This window comes from Callorhinus ursinus, unplaced genomic scaffold, assembly GCF_003265705.2.
Source record: "Callorhinus ursinus isolate GAN/ISIS: 27379988/994484 unplaced genomic scaffold, GSC_fseal_2.0 scaffold24, whole genome shotgun sequence".
NCBI lineage: Eukaryota > Metazoa > Chordata > Mammalia > Carnivora > Otariidae > Callorhinus > Callorhinus ursinus.
The window spans coordinates 2494895-2511975 of NW_027397086.1; the positions used below are offsets into that span (position 1 = coordinate 2494895).

Genomic DNA, 17081 nt, shown 5'->3' on the forward strand with positions numbered 1-17081 from the left:
GAAAAAAGGAAAAGAAGAAGATAACAGGAGAGGAAGAAAAGGGGAGTATGTCAGAGGGGGAGACGAACCATGAGAGATGATGGACTCTGAAAAACTGAGGGTTCTAGAGGGTAGGGGGGTGGGGGGATGGGTTAGCCTGGTGATGGGTATTGAGGAGGGCACGTTTTGCATGGTGCACTGGGTGTTATGAACAAACAATGAATCATGGAACACTGCATCAAAAACTAATGATGTAATATATGGTGATTAACATAACAATAAAAAAAATTAAAAAAAAAAAAAGATTGCTAATGGCTTCTTTCAGGGAACAGGGAGGGTATCTGTGCCTTATTTTCACTTAAGATGCCCTTCATGGGGAAGATAGGATTTCAAACTCCCTGCAGGGAGAGAGTTTCAGAATAAAAGAAGGAAAAGAATACTTTCCGTGCAGGGCATGCATATGTGGGCGAGAAAGGAATGGTGCACGGGCACTAAGCTATAGCCTCAAACACATGTAACATTTCTGCATGTCTTTTAATTTGGGTTAGAGTTTTGACAAACTGAGGAAAAAAATGTGTAAATAATAAATAGTAAGTTCTTTAAAGAACTAAACTATTAGACAACGTTGACAGTTAATAAAAGAGGCAATAAATATAAACCGGTTAATCAACGTGTGGAGATAAAGTGCAGCCTCAGTAGTGAGAATGAATACAAAACCAAGAATATCCTTTTTGCCTTTTACTTTGGGATTAACACAAACAAATAAACACCAAAAACCCAGTCCTGGCTAGGACATGGTGATGTGGTCAGTATTCCTACAGATTTCCCAAAAGGAGCATCAGTTCATACCATGCATTTGGAAAGGAACTGAACATATGTACCAATATTCTCCAAAGTATTCACAGCCTTTGAACCAAATATTCCAATTCTGGGAATCCATCCTAAAAAAAGTTCTAGATATGACCAAAGTTCTACAAATAAAGAACTCCCAATGCAGCAATATTTATAATGGCATACAGTGGAAATACACCTCCTTAAGAGGAAAGCTTGAGCAAATTACAGGATCCACATAACGGGCGGGCTGGTAAGAATGAACTGTCTGAAAGCTGAGTGAACAGATATGCTTAAGAAATTACAAACACGATGACTATGAGTTTCTCTTGCTCGCTCTGCTCTCTCTCAAATAAATAAATTTTAAAAATCTAAAATAAATAAATAAATAAATAAATAAATAAATAAAAGTCAAGCATTCCAGATCCATGGAAGAGCCCAGAAAGAACACAGATTACTCAAGTTCCAGTGCTGCAAGGGCGGAGGAACGAATGTTCTTTTCCCCACCTCCCCCTTAGTTTCCACCTTTTCCTTTAACGGTTATATATTTTTGTATAACCCCCAAAATAACATAATGCTATGATATATGTGTTTTTCCTTGGGGACAAAAAAGAATCTACAGAGCAGGGCAGTGAAGAAAAGGCTGTTCTGAGCCTGACAGCTCACCTTGTTTTGGCTGAGTCTGGTTTCCCGCTGAAACAGGGTGAGCCCCAGGCTCCTGGCTCTGGCCTAGGCCCCTCTCATCCTCGCTGAAGACGATCTTTGGTAACTGCGTACCAGCATCTGGTGGGGATCTTACTCTCACCCTACATTCAAAATAAGGGAAAAGAAAAGAAGTTCAAGGTAATGCAATGGCCATCTGAGTGCCACGTGTTACACACTGTCTCAGTATCTAAATCCATTATCTCAGAGAGTCCTTTCGAGTCCCTGATGTAGATTCTACTAGCTCCTTCATGCACCTGCTGCAATGGGGACTCAGGAAGGTTAAGAACTTGCTCAAGAGTGGTGAGGCCAGAAGCAGCCAGGCGAGGACCCAGCATTCTCACTCTGAAGCTTACGTTCCTAGCAACCACACCGTTCTGATGGACATATTATCCCCCTAAGTGTCTATAATGTGTTCAACAAGGGGAAGGGAACAAAGGGCAAAAAACCAGTAAGATGTTAAAGTGAACTCTAGGGGGGGCGTGTGAGAAGCAGCGGGCACAAGCATTTCCTCTCTCTCGCTTCTTAGCGGATTTAGATCCTGCCAAGGAGGGGCAGGTGAGGCCCCATGCCTGAATGGACACGTGAGCTAAGCTAGCACAGTCGAGATGGAGGGGAGCACTTCTAGTCCTGCCTCATGGGGGAGAGGCCTCCCTCTGTCCCTGGATGTCAGCTGGCTGGAATAATGAACTCACTCTGTTGAACACGCCATGCTATTTTGAGCTGCTCTACTTGCCTCCAGTGCTGTTCCCTTATTCACCTGGTGAAGCCCACTCACTTGAAGGCTGGTTGGGCCAAGAGTTGCCTGAAGCCTTCCCTTCTCTTCCACAATTCACCAGTTTCTCTGCCCCACTACCTCTCTATACTGCCATGATCATCTGTATTGGCGTTTGGCCTCCCTCATTCATCTCCAAGCTCCCTGAGGGTGGCACCTCCATCCCCCTCATCGTGTTCTTAACCTCCAGCACTCAGCACAGTATTTGGCACATGGCAGACACTCAGTAAATGTTAGCTTAACTGCCAAATTCCCCATAACTTTACTTGAGGATGGAACTGAAGGAACATGAGAATTACTTACTCACTTCTGGAGATGTCTAGAATTAGAAGGGTGACAGAGACAGACTGTTTTTTTAAAATACAGTAATTCACATCTTCATCCTGAGAAAGGAAGACCCAATTGTACATCATCTTATTTATTCACACTAGAACAAGAACAAAAAGTTTTCAGGAACAAGGCAAGTAAGTGATCCAACCTCCATCCTGAAGAACACAACTGTGGGTGCTCAGAGATGCTAGGGAGTCAAAGCAGCCACCCCAGCAAGAAAAGAGCATTGACAGAAGCAGGGTGTTCTCACCCAGTGTCTTGGGCTCACATGAAGGGAGTGATCAGGTCATGTGTGTAATGCTCACCAGATAAGAAGAAAATCCGTCATTCTTTGTGCGGTCCAGGCTGAATCCAATCTAAGAGGGGGTAAAAAGAGTAGAGGTAAATATCCACAGGATACTCTGGCACCCATACCTTTCTTACTCGAAGAGCAGAAAAGCTGATTCTTGGCCTAGCCTTCTCTTGGTTTTCTTAGCGTTCATTTTGTAAGAGGGATCACTAATTACTAAAATTATTCAAAAATTACACCTTAAGTGTTAAAAGTAAAAAAAACTATTTGATGCCTGTTCACGAGTTTAATTTTCTCCATATTCTGAGACTTCGTATTTAAGTTGGGGCGAAGCTCTCATCTGAGCAACAGAGAAGGGTAATGCCCTTGACCTCCTGGGAAGGCACTTACACTTGTGTCCTTGTCTGTGGCTCTTGCAGGGTCATTCACGGAAAGGCTACTGACATTAACCACCATGTACCCATCCTTGAAGAATCCAAAGGTGTTCAGATGAACCTTACGCCTCACATCGTCCTAAAAAGATTTGGAGTGGTGGAATCAGTAATATGGAGAAGTTAACTTGATTATTTAACCTACTTATTTGCTTGAAAACTATGGTAGCTAACCAGTCACTGTTTCCATATACTTGGCAATAAATATAATATATATCCTTATCTTGCTCCAAAAGCTGAAGAAGACTCATCAGAAATCATAAGATATCAACAGTTTTGCAGAAGGAAGCACATAACAGATTTAATTCATTCGCATGCATGCGTAAGGCTCCCAGGACAGACTTGGTGATCAAGTGGAATGTGAATTCCAGGGAAGGAGGAACAATGTTTTCGTCATCCTCACAACCTTCCTGCTAGCACAAGGCCTGGAATCCAGGAGGCACTCAAAACATGTTGGGGGATGAGGGGAGAAGTGGCCAAAGCTTTCCCAAGAATACACTCATTTTTATAAACCTTCTTATGAGTTTTACGTAGCTGGCTCCTCCCCCTGCAGGATGATAAGGGATACCTGACATTACTTTTCTAACCTACAATACAATTTTTTTACATTTGCACCTAAAAATGATGTTTCATATGACAAGATTTTCAGGAAACAAAGCCTTATGCAAAAGGAATCCAGGAACTAGCCAGGTGGAGACAGATCTCTCGGACATAGGATAATCCTGAGATTTGCTGAAACTGACCACGTGGGCAAATGCCTACCACACCTGTTTGCAACTTGCCTCAAAGTTGTGATTCCAATCCCAACTAAGTCAATAAATTTTAAGGCCAACAGAACAACAGTACCAGTGAATACTTCTCAAGTTGAGGCTCCACCAAGACACATCCTACTGTGTAAAGACATGAGTTTTATTTTTATTTTTTTTTAAAGATTTTATTTATTCATCTGAGAGAGAGAGAGAGAGAGAGAATGAGCAGGGGAAGGAGGGAGAGGCAGAGGAAGAGGGAGAAGCAGGAACCCCGCTGAGCAGGGAACTTGACGCGGGGCTTGATCCCAGGACCCTGGCTGGGATCATGACCCAAGCTGAAGGCAGGCGCTTAACCAACTGAGCCACCCAGGTGCCTGCCCCAAGTCATGAGTTTTCTATAGAGAATCATTTGCCTAAATGAGAGCACCTTCTGTAAGTCTGCAATAAGCTAACAGTTGTTAAGTAGCTCCTAAATGCCAGGTGCCAAGCTAAGTACTTTCCTAAAACCCGCATTTGGTTCTTCCTCAAACCTGCATAGTCATTTTTGCTACTGTTTGCATCTTGCTCATATTTTTAAAATTCTACCTTTTGAGGGCGCCTGGGTGGCTCAGTCAGTTAAGCGTCTGCCTTCGGCTCAGGTCATGATCCCAGGGTTCTGGGATCGAGCCCCGCATCGGGTTCCCTGCTTGGTGGGGAGCCTGCTTCTCTCTCTCCCTCTGCAGTTAACCCTGCTTGTGTTCTCTCTCTCTGTCAAATAAATAAAATCTTAAAAAAAAAAATCTACCCTTTGTTTCTTTTGATTTTAAACATAGCTACTTGACAACATATCGAGATGCTCTGGGGACTCCAGCTCAGCTCTTTGGCTGTCTCTGCCGACTTTCCCGGCAGGTGTGTCCTGGTGTGGTGGTAATTTTCTCTTTCTAGACTTGGGTCTCCTGGACATCAGAGGGAGTCTAATCACAAACCCCAAAGATCTCTGAGGAGAAGCTGTGGATCAGATCTTTGGCAGACAAATCATAAACCGAAACCCCCTACATAGCTAAAAAAGACATTTTATAGCCATTAGGAGGGTTATATTTCCCAGCCCACTCTTCTATCCAAGGACTATGGCTCTGAGAGTCCTATAATATTAGGAGCTATGGAGAGGGACACAGTTCCAGCATTCTCCACCTCCCATCCCATCCAAGTCTTTGGCTTCTGCTTCCAGCCAGCCGTTCATACTCCAAGGCTCTAGGGGCCAAGTTTCCGCAGTATCTCAGGGCCCTGGCTTGTGTTCATTTACCTGCTGAGATTGCAGCTCCCCACCCACCCACCCTCGACGACAGCTTTTTTTGGTGTGTGGGGGGGTCCTGAGAATTTCCCTTATTTTCCTAGGATCCAGCTATGCATTTGAAGCCTGTTTGCTGGGCTTCCACTTCCTGGTGGAGCGGTGTGCAACACACCAGAACTCCCAGGGAGAACAAGAAAAGCAGGTAAAATAATAGAAGTCGTCCGCTGGAAGGCATGAGAGGGCTGCGAGACTACAAAACCCAGAAAAGCTAAAGCTCATGGATTCTAACAGAAATGATTTGAGGGACTATTTTCTCAACTCTCCCAAAGCTGCTACAAGGCTACTAACATCCTAGACGCACAGGAGAGAAATCAATTCAACTACATATGTTGGATGCCTTAGGACACTGCGGCTTCATACCCTGGCAGAATCCCCAGATGAGAAGGGCAGGAGAGACAGAATGAATAAGCAAATTCTTGCTACATGCAACACACAGATGAACCTCACAACATGATACTAAGCGAAATGAGCCGTCTCACCATAGGCATAATCAAGGCGAATGCAGGGGGAAGTAATCCGTGGTGACAGAGGTCAGGGTGATGACTCTTGGGAGGGAGACACTTGCAGTCACTTGCAGGAGGGGGTCTTAAGGAGCTTCTGGAAGTGCTTGGTAACATTCTGTTTGTTGCTGGTTGTATAAGTGTGTTTACATTGTGAAAATTCACTGAGTCATAGGCTAATAATGCGTATTTTTTTTAGCATGTACATTATATAATAAGGTTTAAATTTGACAAGTGTGCTTGTTCTAATTTAACCAGATTTAGATGCTGGGCAGCAAAATGGAAGCCTGTTAAAAATTGCTTAACTCATTTAGTCTACCACCATATGTACTCTCTAGGTATGTGGGGGGGAAATGCTTCAATTGCAAGCATATAGAAGTTGTTTTTCCCATATAAACATTATATTCCTTTATCGTTTGTTCTCACTTTTATATTATCATTTCACTTGATAAAACAATGCCACTAAAAACACATGTTTGAAGAATATTTTGAACATTAATAACCGCAACACAATTCCACAATCTCCACCCTGAGAAACGGGCTTTCCTGTGATAGCTCATCCTCATCCAGCCCAGGTAATTCAGAGCAGCAGCTCCACGACAGGGATGCAAACACGAGTTCAGGGGTTAAAATGACTACCCGAAACAACGCAGACCCTAAGTGGTGAAGCTGGGATATCAACACTGATCTGTTATGGAAGCCACTTTCACACTACCGCCTCCCACCACGTGAAAGTAATCATGATGGAGTATTAAATGCCGGTTGGACAACCTGGGAGAAAGAGACAATTCCTAAAAAACATACAACCTCCCAAGACCGACTCATGAAGAAGGAGAAAATCTGAACAAACTAATAGTAAGGAGACTGACTAGGCAATCAAACAGGAAAGACAGCTAAGGCAAAATTAACAAGAACCCCACTCAAACTCTTCCAAAAAAACTGAAGAGGAGGGAACACGTCCAAACCCATCTTACAAGGCCAGCATTATCCTGATACCAAAGCCATATAAGGACACTACAAGAAAAGAACATTACAGGCCAATATCCCTAATTAGCACAGATGAAACATTCCTCAACAAAATACCACCAAACTGAATTCAACAGCACATGAAAGGGTCATATACCACGATCAAGGGTCATACACCCCCGGGATGCAAGGATGGTTGAATATATGCAAATCAATAAATGTGAAACACCACATTAACAAATTGAAAGGGAAAAAAATCCTATGATCATCTCAATAAATGAAGAAAAAACATTCAACAAAATACAACATCCTTTCATGATAAAGACTCTATAAACAAATTAGGTAATGTACCTCAGTATAATACAGGCCACATATGACAAGCCCACAGTTAATGTCATCCTCAACAGTGAAACACTGAAAGCTTTTTAAAATCAGGAACAAGATAAGGTTCCCCAATCTCACCACGCATGTTTCAACCCAGTACTGGAAGTCCTAGCCAGAGCAATTAGGCAAGAGAAAGAAATAAGAGGCATCCACATTGCAAAGGAAGAAGCAAAACTGTCACTATTTACAGATGGCATAAGGAACTCAAATAACTCAACAGCAAAACAAAAAACAACCCCTCCAAAAAACAACCAAATAACCTGATTAAAAAGGGGGCAAAGGATAAACAAATAAATAAAAAATGGGCAAAGGATCTCAACAGACATTTCTCAAAAGAAGACATACAAAAGGCCAACAGGTAGATGAAAATGTACTCAACATCACCCATCATCAGGGAAATGGAAATTAAAACCACAATGAGAAATCACCTCATACCTGTCAGAATGGCTAGTATCAAAAAGTCAAAAAGAAAACAAGTGTTGATGAGGTGTAGAGAAAAGAGGATCCTTGCACACTGTTGGAAATGGAAACTGAAACAGTCATTATGGAAAACAGTATAGAAGATCATTAAAAAATTAAAAATAGGACTATCATATGATCCAACAATCCCACTTCTGGGTATACATCCGAAGGAAATAAAATCAAAATCTTGAAGAGATACAGCTGCACTCCCAAGTCCATTGCAGTATTATTTATAATTGCAAAGTATGAAAACAACCTAAGTGGCTGTCAAGGATAAATGGATAAAGAAAATGTACACACATGCGCACACGCACACACACACACACACCATGGGCTATTATTCAGCTTTAAAAAAGAATGAAATCTTGTTATTTGCAACAATGTAGATGAACCTGAAGGACATCATGCTAAGTAGAATAAGCCAGACATAGACAAATGCTGCATGATGTCACTTATATGTGAAATCTAAAAACGGAGAATTCATAGAAGCAGAGAGCAGAACCGTGGTTATGAAAGGCGAGGGGGTGGAGGGAGATGTTAGTCAAAGCATACAAAGTGTCAGACATGCAGGCTGAGTAAGTTCAGAGATCTAATGTACAGCATGGGGACTAGAGTTAACAATATTGTATTGTACGCTTGAAATCCGCTGAGTAAATCTTACTTGTTCTCACACACAAAGGAAGCTATGCGAGGTGATGGATATGTTAACTGGCTTGACTGTGGTAATAATTTTACAATGTATATCAAAACACCACATACATCTTAAATACATACAATTTTTGTGAATTATGCCTCAAAAAAACCAGGAAAATATTAAATGCAAAGAACAGAATCCAAACTATCTAAAGTAAGAGCTAAATTTGTAAAAAAAAAAAAAAAAAAAGAAAGCATATGTATTTATACTTATTTATTTATAAAAGATTTGAGAGAAATTCACCAAACTATGAAAAGATTAGTACCAGTGGGATGGTAGGCAATAATTTTTTTTTCTTTTAAAGATAAAATTCAAAACATTTTTTCAGTATTACCATTTGCCAGTATTATCTGTGGGACCCTCACCTAACCTAACCCCCATCTCCATTTTAAGCTATCATATCACCATGTCAAATAAGACACGTATGCAAACTCTATTTCACTACACAAATCACAGAAACACAAATTTTTAAACTAGAAGGAACCAGGAAGGTCATACATAATTGCTCACTCAACTGTATTTGACTCAATTCAGTGTAAGTAAACCAGTATTTATAAAACACCACTAATGGCTGAGGCCCCAAAAGTGAAAAATACTCAGTTCCAGAAAAAAAATCGCCGCTAGTCAGTCCTGACTGAACAGGAATACAGAAACCTCTCCTTCTACCGTGGGAAAGCCAGAGATCTGGGCATTCTGGGACAAATGCCCCATCCATTCTGTACCTCCTGTGCCAGAGTGCTCCAGCCAGCATCTGGGGATGTGGTAGGAGTGCGAGAGACAGAGTCCTCAGCACTCACATTTCTCCCTCCACTCTCCTAGGTAGGAGCAGCGAGGTCAGTTTCTTGAAGACAGAGTGACAAAGCAAGGAGGGGGTGCCAAAGTAGAGTTAGGATGTCAGTATCAGACACAAGCAATGAAGATTTAATTACATTTTCAACAACCACCCTATTCTTTTTTTTTTTAAGATTTTATTTTTTAAAGTAAGCTCTACACCCTACATGGGGCTTGAACTCACAACCCTGAGATCAAGAGTTGTGTGCTCCACCAACTAAACCTGCCAGGCGCCCCCCTATCATTTCTATTAGCACTGACACAGCAGTAATGTTGCTCTGTTTCCCCCAAGGATTTCAAATTGCAAACACTTGACCGTGTAGCCAACTGTGCTAAGAGCTTTATCTCCCACCACTCATTCTTATTACAATACTATGAGGCAGGTGTTATTATGCCCATTTTATAGATGAGGAAACAGAGGCTCAAAGTGGTAAAACGTGCTTAAAATCATATTGTTAGTAGGTGACAAAGCCAGTATTCTAACTCAGGTTTGTTTAAACCCCAAACGTGGTTTTGGCCACCTCATACCTTTTTACAACCAAATAGATAGTGTATCTTTTTTGTTTGTTTTAAAATTTTTTATTGTAGAAAATTTCAAACCATCAATTCATGGTCCATTTTGATCCTCCAAACTCCTCCCCACCCCCAATCTCTTCTAAATGGGATCTCATTCTAAATAGACTCAAATCTCAGATATTCTATCATTTCATCTATTAATATTTTAGTGTATATCTGATTAAGAGCTTCTTAAAAAAAAACGTAACCATACACACATGGTATGCTTTTAACCACAATAAACTGCTTATCAAGTTAATTAAACAAGATTGTTTATCCATGAGAAGTCAAGTTTACAGGAACATAAAATACAAGACTGTTCCCAGGTACATATTTATATGGTTGGTCATAAAAACTTGTAGTTTTCCCCGGCTCTCCTAGTAGACTTATATTATCTGAAATCAGTGGAAACACAATTATAATCTCAAAAGTACTAATCCAAACAAGGAAATAAATATCAGTTTGATGATGACGATGAAACAATCTGAATTAATATATAATTAACTTATTACAGAGGATCCAATTAGAGAAAATGTGGTACCAGCATATTCTGAATTATTTCAGATTATTCTGAAAAGCTTGTCTTTATTTTCAATAAACTACTTGTAAAATTAAAACTTCATTTTAAGATTATCAAAATTCTAAACCAAAAAGTTTATCCAAAAAGCATATTTAAAATGTGCAGTTTCAGGTCATAATTACAGATGCATTTTTTTTTCTCTTCTTCCTGTTTTGTTTGCATGCAACTTTATTTTTACCACCACAAATGTGTTATTAGCATTTTAAGAGTATATACACACTCAGAAGTAAATTCTTACTGCAATAAGTTTTCCTAAAATTTCTGACTTACAGAGAAAATCTGAAATTAATAGACAAGAAACATGCTGAGATCTTGAACCTCAGCAATAGTCAACTTAAAATGAGATGTCATCTCTCTCCTATCAGATTAGAAGTTATTAAAACTTACAGTGTGGTATGTTGTGAAGTATATGGGTAAATGAACACCGAACATTCTTATACACTACAAATGGAAGTGTGAACTGATAGAACCTTGTAGTTACAGCCTATTTTTTTTTCAAGATTTTATTTATTTATTTGACAGAGAAACAGACACAGTGAGAGAGGGAACACAAGCAGGGGGAGTGGGAGAGGGAGAAGCAGGCTCCCTGCTGAACAGAGAGCCTGACGCGGGGCTCGATCCCAGGACCCTGGGATCATGACCTGAGCCGGCAAAGGCAGACACCTAACGACTGAGCCACCCAGGCACCCCAGTTACAGGCTATTTGGTACCTTCTATTTAAAGTAATCCCATGCCTAGGAATCTACACCACAGAAATACTAGAGCTGATACACAAAGATAATATCTAAAATAATATTCACAGAAGCTCTGTTTAGAATAACTAAAATCAAGCAATAAAAATGCAATACAATCTTCTATAAACAAAAAAGCGATTTTTATAAATTATGAGTCCTACTTATGATGAAGTATTATTGTAGTGGTTTAAAAAAAAGATGTAGGCCCATGTATACCAGCATTTAAAAAATGTCTGCAAGAGAGGCATGCCTGTGAGACCTGGGTGGCTCAGTCATTTAAGCATCTGCCTTTAGCTCAGGTCATGATCCCAGGGTCCTGGGATTGAGCTCTGTGAGCCCCATGAGCACCGTGAGCCCCTGGAGTCCCGCCCCTGGAGTCCTGCTCAGTGGAGAGCCCGCTTCTCCCTCTCCCTCGATCCCTCCCCCCACCAGCTCATGCTCACTCTCTCCCACTCCCACGCTCTTTCAAATAAATAAATAAAATCCTTAAAATAAATAAATAAGGGGCGCCTGGGTGGCTCAGATGGTTAAGCAGCTGCCTTCGGCTCAGGTCATGATGCCAGGGTCCTGGGATCGAGCCCCACATCGGGCTCCCTGCTCCGCGGGGGGCCTGCTTCTCCCTCTCCCTCTGCTTCTCCCCCTGCTCATGTTCTCTCTCTCTGTATCTCTGTGTCTTGAATGAATAAATAAATCTTTAAAAAGAAAGAAAGAAAGAAAGAAAGAAAGAAAGAAAGAAAGAAAGAAAGAAAGAAAGAAAGGAAGAAAGGAAGAAAGAGAAAGAAAGAAAAAGAAAGAAAGAAAGAAAAAGAAAAAGAAAGAAAGGAAAGAAGAAAGAAAGAAAGAGTCCCACATTGGGCTCCCTGCTGGGTGGGAAGCCTGCTTCTCCCTCTCCCACTCCCCCTGCTTCTGTTCCTACTCTCGCTCTCTCTCTCTCTGTCAAATAAATAAATAAAATCTTTAAAAAAAAAGGCTGCAGATAATAAATAAAGACAAGTATATTCATTCAACAAGTACTTACTGAGTACCCATAGGCACTGCTCTAGGTTTTGAGAATGGAGCACTGAGTAAAATGAAAAAAAAGTCCTGCCTTGTTGAGCTTATATTCTAGTGCAGAGAGCAGATAAGAACAAACACATAGTAAAGGCCATGGTCTATTAGCCTGTGAGGAGTACAGCGGACAAACAGTGCTGGGGAGGGAGAGGTGGAGAGGGGGAGGGTGGTCCCAGAGAGCTCCACTGAGGAGGCCCCTCTGGGCAGAGATGAGGAGGGTAGTGGGGGCACGGGCCCTGCAGACGGGCCACGGCACTGACATAGAGGTTGGCAGACTGAGGACGACTTTGGCTCAGAAGTCACTGAAGAGCTCTGCATAAAACCTACCTTAGATTTTATAAAGTGTGATTACTCCAAAAAAAAGACAAGGAAAAAGAAAGAAACCTCTAAGTGGGGAATGTGCCTATGAAGATCATTAAAGTTCTGCAGAAAAATGACACACCAACCCAAAGGAGGGGACAGGGAGCGGAAAGGACTCTTCAACATGCCCGTGGCCCTCATGTATTAGGCAAGCTTTCGGATCAGCAAAAAGCAAAAAGTCACCTGTCACATACTAAATACTATTTCATTCTTTCAGATGCTTTCTGAAAGGTGATTGTAACTCATGTTGTTCTAATCTGCACTTACCCAACCAAAACAGTTTTTGGTTTTCTATAATCTATGCCTCTGAAAATGAAGTATTATATTCACAAAATTATTTTTATTTGACTTCTGAGAGTGAGATTTAGGGATAGTTTTTACAATCAAACATAACTTTAGAAATTGTAAATGACAGGGGCGCCTGGCTGGCTCAGTCCACAGAGCACACAACTCTTAATCTCGGGGTCCTGAGTCTGAGCTTCACGTTGGGTGTAGGGATTACTAAAAAAAAAAAAAAAAAGTGTTGGTTAGAAAGGTATAAGCAGAGCCACAACATACAGTCTTGCTATTTGGCTGCATCCATAACAAGACTGGTTGTCAGGGCGCCTGGGTGGCTCAGTCAGTTAAGCCCCTGCCTCGGGCTCAGGTTGTGATCTCACTGGGGTCCTGGGATCGAGCCCCGCGTCCAGCTCCCTGCTCAGCAGGGAGTCTGCTTCTCTCTCTCCCTCTTCCTCTGCCTGTCCCCCCATTTGTGCCCTCTCTCTGAAATAAATAAAATCTTAAAAAAAAAAGAGCCCCACATCAGGCTTCCTCCTCAGCAGTGAGTCTGCTTCTCTCTCTCTCCCTCTGCTCATTCTCTCAAATAAATAAATAAAATCTTGGGGCGCCTGGGTGGCTCAGTCGTTAAGCATCTGCCTTCGGCTCAGGTCATGATCCCAGGGTCCTGGGATCGAGCCCCACATCGGGCTCCCTGCTCTGCAGGAAGCCTGTTTCTCCCCTCCCACTCCCCCTGCTTGTGTTCCCTCTCTCTCTGTCAAATAAATAAATAAAATGCTTAAAAATAAATAAATAAAATCCTAAAAAAAAAAAAAACCCAAACAAGATTGGTTGTGTCTTAATGAGCACTCACTAGTCCACTAGGAGTTCAGAGAATTCCTATTTTTACAAATATGGCAACAATACCTTTTCCACTAGTAAGTGCTCACTGGAGAAACACTGGGGCACAGAAATACATTCATCCCCTCATTTAACATACACCTGCTGAACCCCCACCATGTGTCGGGCACTGTGCATCATCAATGGACAGCCAGACAAACCAGCTCCTGGCCTCAGGAGGCTTACCATCCTCCCAGCTGTACAAAAGTAAAAGGAGTAACAACAAATATCCATTTACCCACTCTCCAGACTTATTAAATGTCTATGTTGTAGTTGCTTCAGATCCACAGGAAGGGAGGGTGGGAAGGAGGGAAGGAATGAAACATTGGTGACAAAGAGAAGTGCCTTTGTACCTCTGTCAAACCCTAATCTCCTCCCATACCCCTTCCCGTGCTCATGAACTGGTTAGGTGCTTTCCTATTTTTCCTTTTAAAACTACTTTTACTAGATATATCCATATCCATAAATATCACATAGTATCACTCTGTGTTTTAAAAATTTGGATAAACTGTGTCATAACGTATAAGTACTCCTGCAACTTGCATTTTCCCACATTGTTTTCTTTTAAGGACATTTCTGTATTGACATATTTAACACGCTCTAGTTCCTCATTTTACCTGCTTGGTTCAGCTGCATTTCCTGATATTCTTGAGTTTAAGCACCTTATCTGTTTATTAGGCACTGGGTTTTTCTTTTGCAAAATGCCTTTTTTTATAGCCTCTGCCCATTTTTCCTTTTGGACTTCTTTTTATGTTCTTTATATATTCTGTCTCCTAATCTTTGACTTTTGTGCTGCAGGTACCTTCCCCTAGTCTTTTCCCTTTTGTTTTAATTGTGTAGTATCTTTTGCCATAGAAGTTTTTTTTTCTTTTCCCAATTTTGAAGGACAGTACCTATCAATCTTTATTCCTGATAGTATTTTTAAACTTTTTTTTTAAAGTCCTTCTCTATTCAAGGTCATAAAATATTAACTAACACATTATTCTCAAAGTTTTAGGATTGTTTTAACGTTTTGGTCTTTAACCAGGAATATATTTTTGTGTAAGGTAGTTCTCCATTTCATTTTTTCTCCCCATATGGAAAGCCATTTGTCCTAAGACTATTTCAGAGCAATCTGTCCTGACTTGCACTGCTCTGTGACGCCACCTCTATTGTGTATCAAGATCTCATTAGGATGTAGGTCTCTATCTGCGCTTCCTACTCTGTCCCACTGATCTGTTTGATTCCCGCTACATCATATAGCTTTATGATCTGAAACCAAGTAAGGCAAGGCCACTCTTCTGTTTAGATGCGTGTTGGCTATTTCAGGACTTTTGGAGGCCAAAAGGAGAACCAGGGGACTTCTGGGGTGCTAATAACACCCTGTTTCTTGACCTGGGTGCTGGTTACATGGGTGTTCAGTCATAAGAAAATTCACCAAGCTGCACACTTACAAACTGAGAAACTAAAGAAACGACAGGCAATGAGATGAGAGAGGACGCCAGCTCAGAGAGAGACTGACTGCCTCGCTGAGAATGTGAGCTCCCTCCTAAGGGGAACAGGGTGCCCCTGATGGGCATAAAAGGGCAGTGACGTGACCATATTTGGTGTTTAGACAGGTCACTCCAGCTACAGAACAAATATGAAGCGGACTAATGCTGGGACACCAGCTAGGAGGAGACCACACTGGCCCAGGAAATGGAAGGATGGCCTGGACCTCACATCCACAGAACTCATGTGGAGAAGTCCTGGAGAGATTTTGGGCTTGAGAAAATGAGTAGCTGGTGGTCCCAGTTACCAAGGAAAGACCTGGAGCAAGAGCAGACAGGTTGGAGGTGAAGGAGTGAAGGACAAGTGGGTTTCCAACATGCAGAGATGCTTGCAAGACAACTGGACAGAAGTGGGGAGACAGAGTTAGCCATCCAGAGCTCCAGAAGAAAGATCTGATCTGGACATGAAATAGGAAAAAACACTCACAATCCCTAAAGACAAGTACTATTTTGGTGTATTTTCTTCTTTTCTCCTCATCTTAATAATAGTTATTTTGCACGGACAATCCTGTTCTTCTAAAAATGAGAATATCAGAAATGCTTTTGCCTTAACTTCCTCAGTAATTTCACATTAAATTGCTTTCAAATATAAAGTAAGTAGAGTAAAGATACTTCAATTTAGCTGTTCTCATAAACTGAACTTTAGAGAATAAATACAGCAACACTTAACTGAGCTAGCTGAAGGTCACCTACCTGGCCACTTCATTTTAAACAGCTCACCAACCAGCAGTCCACAGATGGTACGGCCTGTGAATATGTTAGCTTTGGCCAACATGTTTGGTTTTTTAATTTCAATTAGTTGCTAGCTAATATCACGCAAAAGCCGGAATTTCTAACTTTTCTTGAGGGAACGAAAAAAAGAACCACAAGACCGAGCCTGTCTAGGCCACATTCCAATGCAGCAAAAGCAGAGAAGAAGAACCCCCGGCAGAGGAGACATGCGCTCTTCAGCCAGCCGCGCTCCGAGGTCTCCCACAGCCGGCTCACAGACGGCAGCTACCTAGCTTCTGCCAGCATCTAAGCCCATGACCTCTGATGAACACAAACAGCAGATCTCAAAGGCAAGCGAAGATGCCTTTCAACAAAAGGCACCCACAATCAGTCTCTCTACAATAGAAAAAAAACAAGAAAACTACCATCTACCACCATTCGCTGCCCACCTACTATTAATGACAGGGGACACTGCCCCCCTATGAAGTTTAATATTCAAATTCTTGGCTCATTGTATTTAGACAGCAACTCACAAAAGGAATGAGGTCAAATTTACTCAATAAAGCAAAATTTCAACAGCTAAGCGTATGAGGGAGAAAAACTACAAAAAGCTGAAAGAAAATATAAAACACAGCAGTCTGGGGTCCTGGCAATCAGGGCTCTCCTCAGTGACAGTCACTGAGGGCTGGTTGCCTGGTGTAAGTGGTAAGATGGAAGAAGCCCTGATCCTGGGCTCAAATTCTGTCACCTCCACTTATGTAACCCAAGTTCTGATTCCCTAATTCATAAAGCAGGGACAATGACATTTATCTCAAAGGGCTGATACAAGGAGTCAATGAATAAAAAACATCCAATATTTAGCACAGTCTCTAGTTTATACCGGATACTTTCATACCAAGTAGCTATTACCACCACTTAAAACAGATTCTACAGGACACCTCATCTCCAAGTGAGCCTAGAACATCTGTCATTGGACCAGTGGTCTCAACTTTCCCGTGCACACAGCAGTCTCATATACTACAATTCTGGCAGCACACTTAAGAGAGACAAAAGATTTAAAACAACACCGAATGTACCACCAACAGTATCTACCTCAGCGTCACATTCGCCCAGCTCTCTTCCTGTCGCACTCTGCGTTGCCTTGGATGAGCTGC

General features: G+C 41.6%; 1 protein-coding gene across 1 annotated transcript in view; it reads right to left on the minus strand.

Moving 5' to 3' along the window:
* The window catches only part of GPR107 (G protein-coupled receptor 107), a 74904-nt gene that overhangs the window by 47387 nt on the left and 10436 nt on the right, over positions 1–17081 (minus strand). The window contains exons 2-5 of the mRNA XM_025888618.2: positions 3297–3419; positions 2923–2973; positions 2591–2670; positions 1477–1616 (exon numbers count right to left, since the gene is read on the minus strand). Of these exons, the coding sequence (XP_025744403.1) occupies positions 1477–1616; positions 2591–2670; positions 2923–2973; positions 3297–3419 (394 nt within the window). The remainder of the gene's footprint in view (positions 1–1476; positions 1617–2590; positions 2671–2922; positions 2974–3296; positions 3420–17081) is intronic.